The 16029-nt window shown below is 55.4% G+C and overlaps 1 protein-coding gene across 3 annotated transcripts; it reads right to left on the bottom strand.

The window, feature by feature from the left end:
* Positions 1–3037: 3037 nt before the first annotated feature.
* On the bottom strand, positions 3038–14209 carry CDK2AP1 (cyclin dependent kinase 2 associated protein 1). 3 transcript variants are annotated; one of them, XM_054528417.1, is made up of 4 exons: positions 14191–14209; positions 9181–9278; positions 7209–7335; positions 3038–3840 (listed from the first exon to the last, which is right to left on the bottom strand). In XM_054528417.1, exons 2-4 carry the CDS (start codon positions 9247–9249, stop codon positions 3773–3775), a joined length of 264 nt encoding a protein of 87 aa, XP_054384392.1. In that variant the 5' UTR covers positions 9250–9278; positions 14191–14209; the 3' UTR covers positions 3038–3772. The 3 variants fall into 3 exon arrangements, with proteins under 3 accessions (XP_054384392.1, XP_024112796.1, XP_054384391.1); XM_024257028.3 differs by lacking the exon at positions 14191–14209 and adding an exon at positions 13598–13928; XM_054528416.1 differs by lacking the exon at positions 14191–14209 and adding an exon at positions 12219–12326.
* Positions 14210–16029: the final 1820 nt, after the last annotated feature.

Genomic DNA, 16029 nt, shown 5'->3' on the forward strand with positions numbered 1-16029 from the left:
GTAAAGTCAATTTTTATGGAGAACTGGAGAATGGAGTCAAACATTAATAGCATTTGTTGGCAACTTGTCATCTGCTGGGAAGCCACTGCCCAGTGACACTTAAACATCAGTTATCCCGATGTCAGCTCAAGACAGTAAAAGAGAAAACAAGGGCCGGGCGTGGTGGCTCACGCCTGTAATCCCAACACTTTGGGAGGCCAGGCAGGTGGATCATGAGGTCAGGAGTTTGAGACCAGCCTGACCAACATGGTGAAACCCTATCTCTACTAAAAATACAAAAATTAGCCAGGCGTGGCAGCATACGCCTGTAATCCCAGCTACTCAGGAGGCTGAGGCAAGAGAATTGCTTGAATCTGGGAGGCGGAGGTTGCAGTGAGCCAAGATTGCGCCACTGCACTCCAGCATGAGCAACAGAGCAAGACTCTCTCAAAAAAAAAAAAAGGAGAAAACGAGAGTTGGAAGAGTTAAAGGCTCTGTTCCTTGTCCATGTGCTCTATTAGCTTCTAGGCTGTATGATGCCCAGTTGTGCCTCTGATGTAGAAACACATTCCCTGCACGTTGATGTGCAAGATTTGTAAAGGTAAGGTTCCAGAATCTGATTTGCTTGTAAATTTACATCACTTAAGCTGGATTTGACCTTACAGTTGTTTTTCTTTTGAAGCCATGCTTAATAGCTTGGCTTGTTAGAACTCTTCTGGAGTCCACGTAGAAAACAAATAGGGAAAAATACTGGGAGGTGAGAAGGCCATTGGGAGATTGCCAGTTGCAGGGCCGCAGTTCTGCAGTCTGTCCAGCAGGCCTAGGCGGCATGTCCAGTGCATACATCCAAGCACACCTTTCTCTTTGAGGCTGCCAATGAAGGCTCTTCTCACCTCAGTGACGGCTTTGGATGCTTACACATTCAATGCAGGGCTCATTCTGCACCTCCTGTTGAGAGTGTACAGGACCCTTCCCCAGCCCAAACTCCCTTTAGAAAATAAAGTCTCTAGAACGACACCTAAGAAACCAGTAATAGTGGGAAGGGAAATTTGGAGCTGGAGATGAGGGAGAATGGTTTCCGTTTGTCTCCTCTCTCATACCTTTGCAACTTTCTGCCACATACAGGAAGGGGACACAGCACCCATTTCGCTAGAGCCTGTTCCTGCTGGCCTTTAGCCTTGTCACGGCTGAGAATTCACCTCATGCCTGCATCAAAGAAAGACAAGTCTCTCTCATTTGTCTTTGTCTACTGCTCAGCAAAGCAAATTCTCATTGCAGGTATTTAGGGCCTAAGGTATAGATTAAGAATTAAAATCCCTTTGGGAGGCACTGTCAGAGACCACCATGTGGATTCTCAACACATCCAGTGCAGCCCATTTTTTCCCTGGCACCAGAGCAGATAATTCTTCCAGTGAGCACCATATGAAGTAGCTTGAATTTAGGGGCCATACTTTATGAAAAAGATTCCTGTAGCACCCACCAAAAGCCCACAGGATAAGCACCTATGAACTGACAATGGTCTAACCATGGGGTAATAGGCCAACTCAATAATACTGCTTCTGGCCAGGCGTGGTGGCTCACACCTGTAATCCCAGCACTTTGGGAGGCCAAGGCAGGTGGGTCACCTGAGGTCAGAAGTTCGAGACCAGCCTGACCAACATGGTAAAATCCCATCTCTACTAAAAATACAAAAATTAGCTGGGTGTGGTGGCACGCTCCTGTAATCCAGCTACTCGGGAGGCTAAGCTGGGAAGATCGCTTGAACCTGGGAGGCAGAGATTGCAGTGAACCAACATCAAGCCACTGTACTCTAGCCTAGGCAACAGAGGGAGATTCCATCTAAAAAAATAAAATTAAAAAAAAAACCTGCTTCTGATATTTTTTTTTCCTAGCATACACTTAAGTTTGCTGCACTTAAAATACACCCATAATGCAACTTCACTTTGTCCCTACCTCTGACTTAGCAAACACATTCTTTCCCCAGCCAACTGTGCTAATGATATCACCAAAATGTTTCCATGTCAGATGGGAAAATACAGTTTGAACAGGTGTCTCCTACCTCTTGTAAAAAGTAAAGTAGAGGATCCTCTCCAAAGACTTTCCTCCCCATTTAATTTGGAATAAGCAGTAACTTCTCTTCAAAGCAAAATTTATTCAAAGACCTGTGCTAACGTTCTTAATTATCTGCTAGCTGTGGTAAAGAAATCAATGTACTTTATGTTCTCAGCTCCCACAATTTAGCCTAAATATTTACCCTGGCATGCTTACACTGGTCCGAGCAAGCATTAGGTCATAGCCTGTTCCTCTTCCTTATTTAAAAGTGTTTTTACCTTTCTCACCATTCCACAAGTTACTTTCTCCTTCCTTTGTTCTCCTCTGCCTTTGCTTCTTTTAAAAAGTTTTAAGTTGCTCGCCATTCAGGACAAATACAGAATGTGAGGTCCCGTTCCAGCCAATGGAAACCAGACACAGCAGTAGGGTGGATGCGTCAGGTTACAAATGACCCTGTCTCTTTGTTTGGTGTACTCTCGTGGCAAAACTGCTGGCGAGTGTACCCTTTCTGCAGGAAGTAAAAATGGCCTTGCTGAGTAAATTAAATTTACGTTCAAGTGCTATTTCTTCACGGCACCAGGGAACAAGCATTTCAAGCACTTTCATGAGAGATTATTTAAAATAGCACTTCTTTAGACCAGGCGTGGTAGCTCACACCTAAAATCCCAGTACTTTGAGAGGCTAAGGTGGAAGGATCACTTGAGCCCAGGATCCAGCCTAGGCAACATAGTGAGACCTCATCTCTACAAAAAGTTTTTTTTTCCTTCACACACCCATTCATTCAATACAAAAAGTCTTTTAAAAATTATTCAGGCGCAGTGGCACACGCCTGTAGTTCCAGCCACTAGGGAGGCTGAGGTGAGAGGATTGCTTGAGCCCAGGAGGTTGAGGCTGCGGTGAGCCAAGATTACATTACTGCACTCCAGCCTGGGTGGCAAAACAAGACCCTGTCTCAAAAAAATAAAACAGCACGTAAGAATTCAAGGAACCCACATTTTAATACAAATTGTTAATGAAAATAAGCTTTATTACATCAAGTAATAAATACATACAAAGATGCAAACAGTTTTAGTCATTTTCTTCCAGATGTTTTTATCAACTTACAATAAACGCGGAACTGAGATCTACTTACAGTCTTAGTATGAAAGTGTTCTGGGGTCCTTGTTAGGGTTTGGTGGGTTGCTCTTTCTTCTGTATTTATAACTTGTGCATTTTTAAAAATTGACTTTGAAGCACTAATAGTCATGCAAATGCTTAAGCAAAAAAGAAGTTACATTAAGCAGAACCTACACTGTATGGCAAATGGGAACCGGCTACTAAGTAAAGCGTGCTGTCAATATGCGTTCAAAACAAAATCCCTAGAGTGGTATATTAGCTTATGAAAAGGAACAAAGAACACCGTGGGTAACAAATGTATTCAAAAGAGAAGATTAAAGGGAGACAATGGTGTCTTGGAGGCAAACTACTGTTTGCTGTAAGATAAGTTTACGTGCATCTTTTAAATCAATGCTTAAAAAACAAAAATACCTGGGCAGTTCCTAACTACTTAAAATGCAAATCCTAATTGACTGCAAAATCTTTTCTGGATCTTTGAGACTGTAGGCTCAGAGCCCCGTGAACCATGGGAGGGAAAACCAAACTGTAACCATTTTGAAAACAAGGGTTTCATCTGAACAGGGGAGATGAACTGTAACTTCTCATCTTGTAAAAAGATGGAAATCCTTCAAAACCAACAAGGCAGCTAGGATCTGGCATTCCGTTCCGTTTCTGCCAAGCACTCCCGAACCAGTCCTCTAGCGTGAATGATGCCTGAAAGAGAGGCAGAGACCTGAGGTCAGCCGGTGCACAGGACCAGCCAGCAGAGCCCGTTCTGGAACAGGAAGAGGATCCATCCCTCCACAGCCTGTCCACAAAACCCTCAGACAGAAAGGGAACTGGGGAAACCTATAACCAAGCAACCCTAAAGGATGCTAACAATCCCATCCCTCTCTAAAGCCCTTCCCTCCTCACCACAACTCTTCCTGTCTCTCTAAACATTTTTTCCTGCATTCAAGGTGACACCAGCAAGCTGTCCTTCCATGACACTGTTGGATGAAAGACATGTCTCCACCCAAATTCTTTTGCTTGACCCACTGTGGAGATTTTTCTCTGGCTTCTTCAGTCTGAATTCTAGAAAGGGCTTGACCGGCGCAAGTAAGCAAGAGAATGGCTCCAGCAGCACACGTCAGGGCGCAGAGAACTGACTGCTGCCCACGCGGGACCCTGGGTCCATGGGGACAACCCCACAAGACTCTGCAGCTACCTTCTGCCCGATGAATCTTCCCCAGTCTTTTGTCTCTATGGTTTGGTGCTTACCTTTTTTCTCTTTCTGCCTCTAGTGAACTTCATGAAATATGATCTTTTAATAGACACTAAGGATTCTATTCCTTCTAATACATGATTCCCAGAGGCCACTGGGAATGACATCCCACATCATCACCTCACAAATCTTAGAATCTAACTCAGAGCCTTAGAGAATGTTTTCTGTGAGGACCAGACAGCAAATATTTTGAGCTCTGCAGGCTGCACAGTCTCTGACACAACTACTTCACTCAAATTTCTTTTGAGACAGCATCTTGCCCTGTCACCCAGGCTGGAGTGCAGTGGCATGATCACAGCTCACTGCAGCCTCAACCTTCCAGGATCAGGTGATCCTCCCACCTCAGCCTCCAGAGAAGCTGGGACTGTAGGCACACACCACCATGCCTGGCTGTTTTATTATTATTTGTAGAGATGGGAGTCTCACTATGTTGCTCCTGGCTTCAGCCTCCCAAACTGCTGGATTACAGGCGTGCACCATCACACCTGGCCCCACAAACCTTTATTTATGAACACTAAAGTCTGAATTTCAGATAACTTTCACACGTCCCAAAATCATTTTTTTTTTCAACCATTAAGAACCATGCCTGTCGCGGTGGCTCACACCTGTAATCCCAGCACTTTGGGAGGCCGAGGTGGGCAGATCACCTGAGGTCACGAGTTTGAGACCAGCCTGGCCAACATGGTACAACCCCATCTCTACTAAAAATACAAAAATTAGATGGGCGTGGTGATGGGCGCCTATAATCCCAGCTACTCGGGAGGCTGAGGCAGGAGAATTGCTTGAACCCGGGAGGCAGAGTTTGCAGTGAGCCGAGATCATGCCACTGCACTCCAGCCTGGGTGATAGAGCGAGACTCTGTCTCAAAAAAAAAAACACACACTATTCTTGGCTCTTGGCTCATGGGCTGTAGTTGCCAACCTACCTAAAATGCTCCTATGCCCTCTATGACGTGTTTTCACCCTGCTGTGACATGAGCTTCGTAAGCCTGGGCTTGGCTGTTGGCCAAGGGGTAGCACTAGGTCTTCTTTGTTACTAAAAGACTGGCAGTTTGTACGCATTTGCTGACTTGAACCAGTGCCTTTTCTGGGTGACTGCAAATCACCTGTTGGACTCTGGGACCCAGCATCTTCCCAGGAATTTCCATTCGGGTAACCAGCTCCCCAGCTACCGGAGAGCAGCCCTGGGACCACCCAACTCTCCGGGCGAGACCACGGTTGGGCTCTACATCCCTTCCCCAGGCCCTCTTCAATCACATCCTCTAACCCTGCTAGTCCCAACCTAGCTTTGAGATCTGTCAACCTCTTCACAAAGGTTTCATAAACTCCAGAGCAACTCCGCTCCTGGCAGCAGCCTGTCCTCAACTGGCCCTCGTGTCACTGGGGTCATGACTTCAACTACAGCCCCCATTTATGCTACAGATTTACAACCAAAGAATGTTCCTCTCCCAGGCCAGGTGCGGTGGCTCAACACCTGTAATCCCAGCACTTTGGGAGGCCAAGGCGGGAGGATCACAGGGTCAAGAAATCGAAACCATCCTGGCCAACCAACATGGCGAAACCCAGTCTCTACTAAAAATACAAAACTTAGCTGGGTGTAGTGGCGCACACCTGTAGTCCCAGCTACTTGGGAGGCTGAGGCAGGAAAATCGTTTGAACCCGGGAGGTGGAGGTTGCAGTGAGCCGAGATCACGCCACTACACTCCAGCCTGGGTGACAGAGCTAGACTCCATCTCAAAAAAAAAGAGAACGTTCCTCTCCCAGGTTGCTTCTCCAGCCTTTTTAAGAACCCTAACCCCAAGTCCCTGGCCGGGTGCGGTGGCTCACACCTGTGATACCAGCACTTTGGGAGGCCAAGGCAGGTGGATCACCTGAGGTTGGGAGTTCAAGACCAGCCTGACCAACATGGAGAAACCCTGTCTTTACTAAAAATACAAAAAATTAGACGGTGTGGTGGCGCATGCCTGTAATCCCAGCTACTTGGGAGGCCGAGGCAGGAGAATCACTGAAACCCAGGAGGCGGAGGTTGCGGTGAGCCAAGATTGCACCACTGCACTCCAGCCTGGGCAACAAGAGTAAAACTCCATCTCCCAAAAAAAAAAAAAAAAAGAGCCCCAAGTCCCAAGTCTCCCCTCATCTTGAATGAGTTCATGGGCTATGGCTCGACTGCACTGTCACCTTCTAAAACAGAAATCCTGCTCTCCCTCCACTCCCCTTTTATTTCAGAAGGTAGCAACCTATTTAACGTCCTTTCGAAATCAGCTGGACAGTCACACCTTAACACGAGTCCCTTGTGCTCTGTCATCTCCTGCCTGCCCTCCCTCTCCAATCATTAAAGAACAAAGTGCTCTCAGCCTCCCTCCCCAGACCCTAGCACAGACCCACACACTTCCTTGGGTCTCCCTCCGAAGAGGTGACAGCAAAGGGCAGTGCAGGCACCGATGAACCCTGAGCTTGGCTTCCCTAGGACCAGTGTCGGCCAACAGGAGCAGACCAGGCAGGGTCGGGGGCGGGGGGCACTTCGAACACACCCTTGAAAGCCAGCAGACCCCCTGGCAGCACACAGGGTAAGAAGGGCTCCCTGCCTGGGCTGCCCTTCCCGGAAGACCCCTCTGAAGACATCTGGCCCCCCAGGCCCCTCGCCACCAGACCCATCGCCTGCCTGAGGCCTCCACAGCAGACGGCAACTCTGTAACAAGACAGGAGCTCCAATGAGTGAGCCCCATCCCTAGCCCACCTTCCCACATTTTCCTCAAAGTCTTTCCAGAGTTGAAGGCCTAGCACTGTGGTCACTGACAGGGCAGCGGGGCCAGGCTTACCGCGCTTCAGCCTCTCCATGGCACTCTTGCTCCCCGCGTACGTGGGTCTGATCTCCTTCCCCAGCTCTTCGATGATGGCCAGCAGCTCCGCGTATTTGCTTTGGGGCACCTGGCTGTTCCCAGTTCCCTAGAATCAGAAAGAAATGGGTTCAGCAAAATTAGCCGGGCGTGGTGGTGCGTGCCTGTAGTCCCAGTTACTCAGGAGGCTGAGGCAGAACTGCTTGGACCCAGGAGGTGGAGGATGCAGTGAGCCAAGATCACTCTACTGCACTCCAGCCTGGGCAACAGAGTGAGACTCCATCTCGGGGAAAAAAAAAAAAAAGCGTTCAGCAGCGTGACCCCAAGGCCACAGGCAGGCGGGTGGAGAGGGCCCCGGGCCAGTCAGGGTAGGGAACGCAGCCCAGCCTCAGACTCCTGGGGCAGCCACCTCAGCTGGGCCAAGGCACGTCCCATTCTAGGGGACAACTACAAGTTAGGGAGATGGTCCTCACCCTCCTATCCTCACACGCTCAGGGAGACCACCCAGCCGTCTCCAGGAAGCAAGTTTTAACATCTCCAATGAACAAAACAGGGGAACCAGCTCATTTTGGCACAAAAGAGTCCAAACAGCATTTCCCAGGACGCAGATGGGTGGGAGGACACATCCCAGGTGCCGAGCCTCCAAGCCAGTGGGGAGACAGAGGCCACACCTGGGCCACCAGGACCACAGCCATCCGCCATGGCCCAGTCAGAGCCTGGAATGCATTCCCTTCTCTCATCCCCCCACCGACAGGGCCCACCCCCCAGAAAACCTCTCCTCCCACCACCACCGGGAGCCCCACAGCAAGCACCCAGATCAGCAAGGCTGGGCTTCCGACAAGCCCGCAAGCCCGCAAGCCCAGGCTACCTCCCCTTGGCCACCTCCTCCCATAGCCACGCCAGCTCCCTGGGCGAGGTCCTTGCCTCCTCCCTCCTCCACCACCGCCTCTGTCCCCTGGCCTCGCGCTCTGTCCTGTCCTCATCCTGCTCCGGCTGCTCTGCCTCTCCACAGCACTGCCTCCAGGCCTCACAGGCCTCCCGCCTGTCCCGGCGCCGCCGTCGCATGGCCAGAACATGGCATTGCCACTCCCGGCTGCGCCTCTGCCTGGCCTCCCACAGCCGCCACTTCTTCAGCCGGTCTCGCTCATGGGCCCACACCTGCTTCTCCTCCTGGGGCAGGGCGGCCTGGCGGGGCATGGCCGGGGAGCCGCCCACTCGGCAAGGAACAGGCTCCATGATGACCTCAGAACACTGGCGCTGGGGCCTAGCCAGGGAGAGCATCTTCTCGCTGGGACCTTCCCCGGGACGGCTCATCCCTTGGAGATGTGGGGTGCAGCTGAGATGATGGCTGCCCCATTCCTTCTGTTCGCCAGCCTGGGCTGGGGGTAATAGGATCACCCTTGGGCTGATGAGGAGCCCGGGTCTTGGGCAGTTACCAAGTGGGGGTCACAGTCTGGAAAGTGGTAGAACCAGGGAGCGGCCTCGCCCAGGCCACGCTCTCAAATACTGGCCCTCGACAAGAGGCAGCTTGGCTCTCAAGACAGGGCCACCTCCTCTTTGCTGCTCCCACGCCCATGGAGAGCAAGTGGGAACTGACCCTGTCTTCTGTCCCAGCTTGGAGAGCCAGCGTCAAGGTCAGGCCTCACTTGCCCAGGAAAGAGGAGTGAGGAGACCCACTGGAGGAACGCGTGGGGTGGGGGCCTCAGCACAGCTTGGGCTGCTGCCCCTTCCTGGTGCTCTCCTGTCCCCTCCACCTCACACGTCCCCACGAAGCACAGTCCCCAGTGCCCTCCATTCTGATGTGTTCTGAGCAGGAGCGCAGCCAGGGCCTCGGGCTGAGAAAACTCCGTCCCATCCTTTCTGCTCCGTCTCTTCCACCAACTCCTCTCCTCTGATGGCGGGGAGCATGTCTCCCCCTGGCCCTCCCACCACGCCATCACCCCCATTGCCATACCTGGGTGTAGCCTAGGGACGGTGGCCCGTAGTCACTGAGCAGCTGGCGGTACTGTGAAGACGTCGCCATGCTGCTGGAAGGCGAGTGGACACTCCCAGCTGTGGGGTGGGGAGAGAGAGAGGCCAGGAGTCAGCTCAGCCAGTTGTACCAAGGCAAGGACTCCGGGTCCTGCAACAGCCCTTGCCCAGGACCCACACCACCAACTGTAGCAGGATGGAGAACCCTGCTCTCCACCTCCGGTTTGACCAGCGTAGAAGACGGATAATGAAATGTAGCTACAAGGCACCCGACCATCCCCAGCTCTGCGGCAGCCGCTGGTCCTCACAGAGCTCCGTCCCATCCAACCAGAACCTTCCAAGCAGCAGGGCTGCTCCCAAAGATAAAATTATTGCCACTCCTGGCCTCATCTCTGCCCATCCCCTCTCCCTGTGTCCTGGTCCCCAGAGGCTGAGAACCTAGAGGCCACATCACACCACACCGCCACGTAGTCTGGTCGAAACCAGGCTGAGCTTCCAAGCCTTTTTGCTTCTATGCGCCCAAATCTCTGCTGTGCTCAATGACGGGGAAGACAGGAAGGCCTTGGAGTATTTGAGACCCAACCCTGGCTGGAGACAGGCACGCTGGACAGCAAATCAGGAATCTAGAGAACACCACGGCCTCTGTGTGCCCCAGATAAAGCCCCTCAACCTCTCTGTGCCTGTCTCCCCCTCCCCAAAGAGGGGACCAGACTCTGAACAGTCTATGACCCAAGGGCTCTGTATCCCAAGAGAGGAGGGTTGAGGCCCCACATATGGGATGCAACATTGGGGCCTGTCCAGGGCTGCAGTCAGTGACCAAGCAGGGCCCAGCCCAGAACGCAGCCTCCTGGATCTGGCAGGGGAGTCTGTGGCTGGGAGCACGCGGCCCCGCAATGGCGTCCCAGTGGCCATTAGCGGGTAAAGGATATCCTGCAGAATGACAAACAGCGGTAACCATGGAGAATTTACCTAGTCCTCCTCGGCAGCTGCCCGCCTGCCGCCCCCAGAGCCACACGGTCTCTCTCTCACACACACAGTGGGCGCCGCAGACTTGGCCTCGGGGACAGACAGCTGGTACCAGGCTGGCCAAACCCACCAGCTGCTCGCTTGGTGTGGGTGAGGGGAGGGGCAGAGGAGGAAGGAAGTTCAGGGCCTCAAGCTGGGGGAGCCGGGAGGAGCCCTGGAGAACCCTGGCTCCAGGCCCCTCGATTTAGAGAAATGGACCTGAGGGGGTGGCCCCAGGGCACACAGCATAGAGGAGGCCAACGCAGGGAGCCAGCTACCCCGGCACCTGGCACCTGCCCCTCCGTGCAGGGAAGCCAGCTACCCCAGCACCTGCCCCTCTCTCCAAGAACGGGGACAGTTCGGAGCTGTCTCCCTGAGTCTCAGGCCAGCCCTGGATGCTGCCACTGCAGCCCAGGGTTATACTCCAGCTAGGGCTGGAACTGCAAACGTGGACTTGGATCCTGAACTGGGCAGAGCACCGTGCCACTCCGAGCCTCAGTTTCCATGCCTCCCACGTGGGGATGATGAGACACGTGCACTATAGGGGCGGGTTGCTTGGGAGGGGGACGCACTAAGCCCATGATATCCCGCACGTCCATGGCCACTGCAGGAATTGGGCAGGGTGATGTCCCCCAGAGCCCCCTCACCACATCAGCCAAACCCCAGTTTCCTGAGCTTCTGATGTGGCAGCAAGCATGGCATGGGGAACACATGCTCTGCCGGCACAGACCTGGGTTCTGATCCTGGTCACTACACCTCTCTGGCCTTGAGGGCCAGTCGCTGGGGGTAGCATCGCGCACAGCACACCAGGCGTTTGCAAGATCCCAGCGCCCTGGCAGGAGGGGTGCTGGCCACTTCCCACGCACCCTCGCATACCCTCGGTGTGCCCCCGTCCTCTTCCCCAACTGCTCTGCCGACTGCTCCTCACCTCCCCTTTTCTGTCCTCCCCACTGGACTTCGTGCCAGCCCCAGCTGTGCCACTCCTGGCTGTGTGACCTCAGACAGGCCCCCCGCCCTCCAGTCCTCAGTTTCTCCATTTGTTAGAAGCAGTGCTTCCAAAGAGAAGGTCTACGGGCTCCAGATCCTACTATTTGATGATACTGGGGTTAGGTTTTGCAGGGCTGAGAGGGAGGACGAAGGAGAAATCATCCCATTTTGGCTGGGGGACGAGGAGCAATAGCTCGGTGACCCCAATGCTCTGTCCAGGCCACTCCCTTGTTCAGGGTGGCGGGCGGGTGTCTAGTCCTGGAGAGAGATGGCGGAAGGGCTCCGAGTTCCACTCCTGGTCACTCCTTCCTGAAGACACAGGGACCAGGACACAGGGACCACGTCAGCGCAGGCCGTCTCGGCGCATCTCAGACAATGCGCGTAGTGTGCAGGAGCGAGGGGCTGGCAGAGGCCAGGAAGCTCCTGGGGCCAGGCGCGGCTCCCCACCCCCACGCCAGACAAAGAGCGCGGGGCCTGGGGAGCTGGCGGCCTTCCCGCCACTTGGGGCGCCTGGGGGGCTCTAGGGCGGGGGAGGCGGAGGCGGGGGCTTTGTCTAACTCCGCCACTGCCACCACCGGCCAGGCCGCGGCTTGGCAACCCATGAACAGGAGGCAGGGCTGCAGGGCGTGAGGGATGATGACAAGGAAGCCGGAGGAGCAGCGGCGGCAGCGGAGAGTCCATCTTGGATGCAAATGGCAGGAGGGGAGCTGGGGTTCTGCAAAGGGGCCCGGGGCGGGGGGGGGGGAGGAGGCGCACCAAAAAGCCCAGATCTGGGGATCTCGGCACTCCTGGAATTCTCCACAGGAGAAAGAAGAAAAGCTGAGTACAGGTGCAGCCAGCCCAGAACAGGACTTCAGGGGTCCCCGTGAGTGCCGCTGTCCCTGTGACCCCAAACCCCGAGGGTCCCAGTTTAGGGCCCCGGCCCCAATAACACCAGGGTAAGCCTGAGCTGTCAGCCTTGCCCAGGCTGGCAACACCAGCCCCTGCCCTCCCCACAGGCCAGAGGAAGAAGGCTGCTGGCAGTCCTACCTGGCAACAAAGCCCGTCTTTGTAAGGTCTGCGGACCCCAGAGGAGGTGAGAATGTTTGAGAAAAAAACAGTCGCTGTTTGCTCTTTGGGACTCCGAGCCCACAAGTGAGCAATTCAACTCTCCCTCCGCACCCTGACGCTTAACCCTTTCCTGCCCCTACACCTCAGTGTCCAAGGTTTTTTTTAGGTATCGTTTTTATGGGTCCCACTTCGGATTTGGGGGGTTACGAAGTCAACGTTTGCAAACAAGGCCCAAAACTCGAGCAGGAGAGCCAGCGTGGCATCGGTGACCAACGGGGCCACTCCTCTCCCCCCTCGAGTCCTTCCCCCCCCCCCCCCCCCGCAACACAACCGCCTTTTGGGAAGTCTGTTTCCGACCAAGTGTCAGAGAAGAAGGGCCCCAGTGAGGTCACAAAGCCCGGCACCTACGAATCCCTCAATGTTGAGCCCACTCCCCGTGGCTCCCTCGGTCCCCTGGGCTCAGCCCGAAGCTGCCTGACAACTTCTGGAGGAGTTTCCTGGGAGCGCCCGGCTGCGGCCGCAGCATCAGGAAGGTCAAGGGGAGCCCCTCCCGGTTTCTGCATCGAGGGCCTTCCAGGGCCAGCCCTGGGGGCTCCCAGATGGGGCATCCGCGTGACCCATTGCCCCCACGCCCGCGCGCGGGCCCCACCAGCCCCAGGGCTGCGCCAACTTCGTTCACTCCGCGCACACCTTACGGGGATCCCCGCGTGACCGCATGAGGCAGCCCCTACTCCCACGCGCCCGGCCGAGGCCCCCGGGCCTCCGAGTCCGCTGCCCGCCGGCGACCCCATCCCGGTCCCAGTCCCGGCGTCCCCGCGACCTCAGGGCCCGCGGCAGCCCCGCAGCCCTCCATCCGCGCCCGCCCGCGCGGGGCCTGGCCCTGCCCGCAGCGCCCCCCGCCCGGGCTGCTCCACGACCCCGCTCCCTAGGGCGGCGGGGCCGCGCGCCCCGCGCCCCGCGCACAGCTCCCGGCGCGGCCCGGGCCGCTCCCGACTCCCGCCGGCAGGGGCCCTCGCCGAGCCGCCCAGAATCGGGAGGAAAAAGGAGCCGAGAACAAGCCTCCCCCGCCCTCGCCCTCGCCCGCCGCGCTCCCTGCGATCCGCAGCCGCCGGCGCGGGGGTCACCCCGGGCCGCCCGCCCCGCACCCCCAGCCGAGGCCCTCGGCGTGCGGGGCGCACCAGAGAACTTTCGCGGCGCGGGCTCGGGAATCATGGCGGCGGCAGCGCTGCCCCGGGCCGGGACCCTGAGCCCCCCGCCCCCCGGCCTCCGCGGGCGCCCCGGGCATCCCCGGGCCGGGGTCGGGCGCGCGGACTCCCAACTTGGCGGCGCTCGGGGCGCGTCGCACGCGGCTCACTCACCGGCGTTGAGGGCGGCGGCGGGCATGTGCGCGGCCAAGTTCGGTTTGTAAGACATCCCCCCGGGCGGCGGGCGCGCCGGGCGCGGCGGGGCCAGGCCGCGAGGGCGGCGGCGGCGGCGGCGAGGCCGGGCGGTAGCGCGGCAGCCCCGTGCCCGTCCGAGCGCCCGCCAAGCGCCCGCGCACTTTTTGTTGTCGGCGGCTCGGGCCGCGCCGGCAAATATGGCCGTCCGCGCCCTGCCGCCGCCGCAGTCTCACCCAGGCCCCGGGCGCGGCGCAGGGGCGGCCGCAAACTTTCCGCGGAGCCGGCGGGGCGGCCGGGGCCGGGAGGGGGCGGCCCGGCGTCAGGGGGCGGCTCCGCCTGCGGCCGCGCCCCGCGCCTCCGGGTGCGCTCGGCGCCCGCAACTTGCCAAAGTTTGGGGGGCTGGGGTCCCGGCGGCGCCTGAGGCCCGCGCGCGTCCGGGCGGCTGCCCCGCGCCCGGCGCCCCGGGGGTGCGCTGGGGGCCGCCCCCGCGGCGGCTGCGGGAGGCCAGGGCGAACCGGAATCCGAGGAGCACTTTCTTCCCCTTGATGGTGGGGGCAGGGATGGAAAATTACCTGGAGAAAATGGTGGCGAGTGGTGTATTTAAGCACGTAGATCATTCCAGACGCCCAGGTCTGGCCAAGCCCCAGGATTAGAATAACCGATGCTTGACATTGATTTCAAATAAATTTCATGTCTCTGTCTGTATGAAGTGGTTTTTAACCCTTTGGGGATCCAAGACTCTTTTGAGACTGACAAAAGCTAAAGGCCTTCTCCATCCCTCACCCCCCTCCCTGGGAAACTCATCCCTGAATCGCACAATTTCGTGCGTAGACTCACTCCAGTATTTAAGGGAAGCACCTACTATGCGCCACTCACTGTTCCAAGCGCTGAGGATACAAGAATTGAACTTGGCAAAGTTTCTACCCCCTGGAGTTTACGGGACAATTTTAGATCCTCCTTCGACCCCACCCCCAGCCCATCCTTGGATCTGATTGAAATGTAACCATCCAGTGTATTTTGGATTTGGATTAGATGAATAACCTGAAGGTTGTCGGGTTTTTTGGGTTTTGTTTTTTTTTTTTTTTTTAATTTTGGAGTTCTGCCGAAGTAGTAAAGCTCGTTAAAATACATAAGATGCCCACCCTTTTCTGTTGTTTTTAATCGCCATGGTTTGCAGATTTAATTAGACACAGGCGTGCAAGCATCATCTCCGGATCTGGTGACAAAGGCACCCACCTAGGGATGCCCACCCAGGCCTGCTTCTTCCTTTAGGACCAAAGGCGCAGGCGACGACACCCCCTCCCCAGCTTAACCCCCATCCTTGAGATCAGCTGTAGGCCAGCACTAGCGAAGGATGCTCAGTGAAACCTTATTCCATGAATACATTAATGCCACCCAAGTGGCTGGTCCCGGGGGCCCAGTCCTCTAGAGCAGCACTGTCCAATAGAAATAGAATGCCAGCCACATAGCTAATTTTCAATTTTTCAGTAGTCACATTTGAGAAAGTCAGAAAACACTGGTGAAATTGATTTTAACATGTTTTATTTAACACAATAGCTCCAGAACAGCGTGATTTCACTATATAATGAATTAAAAGGAATTATTAAGACACTTCACATTCTCTTATCATACGGAGTCTTCGCAATCCAGTGTGTGTTTTATACTTACAACGCATTTTAATTCAGACTAGCCACGTTTCAGCGCTCAGTAGCCACCATAGCTAGGGGTCACCATATTGAACAGTGCAGGGCTGCAGCTACTAGCAGAGGGCTCCTGAGACGGACACACCCGGTACTGACTCTGACTCCACTACCCACTGGCTGTTTGACTAGGCCTCCATTTCCTCGGGGCAAGAATCCAGATCTCAGTGGCAGGCCCGGTCCTTTCTATGAGTGCTCTGAACCGATCTATTTCCATATTGTTATTTAAGAGCCAGGGTCTCCCTCTGTCACCCTGGCTGGAGTGCAGTGGCTTGATCGTAGCTCACTGTAGCCTTTAACTATTGGGCTCAAGTGATCCTCCCGCCTCCACCTCCACCTAAAGCACTGGGATTACAGGCGTCAGCCAATAGTGTTGTATTTTTTCCATTGTCCCCACTCCTCGCTCTAAATCCATGGCATCATTTTAAAACTGTTGGCCGAGCTCGGTGGCTAACGCCTGTAATTCCAACACTTTGGGAGGCCGAGGCGGGCAGATCACGAGGTCAGGAGATCGAGACTAGCCTGGCCAACATGGCAAAAACCCGTCTCTACTAAAAATAGAAAAAATTAGCCGGGCGTGGTGGCGGGTGCCTGTAATCCCAGCTACTCGGGAGACTGAGACAGGAGAATCGCTTGAACCCAGGAGGAGGTTGCAGTGAGCCGAGATCCTGCCACTTGCACTCCAGCCTGGGTGACAGAGCAAGATTCCAC

Source organism: Pongo abelii, chromosome 10 (assembly GCF_028885655.2).
Source record: "Pongo abelii isolate AG06213 chromosome 10, NHGRI_mPonAbe1-v2.0_pri, whole genome shotgun sequence".
NCBI lineage: Eukaryota > Metazoa > Chordata > Mammalia > Primates > Hominidae > Pongo > Pongo abelii.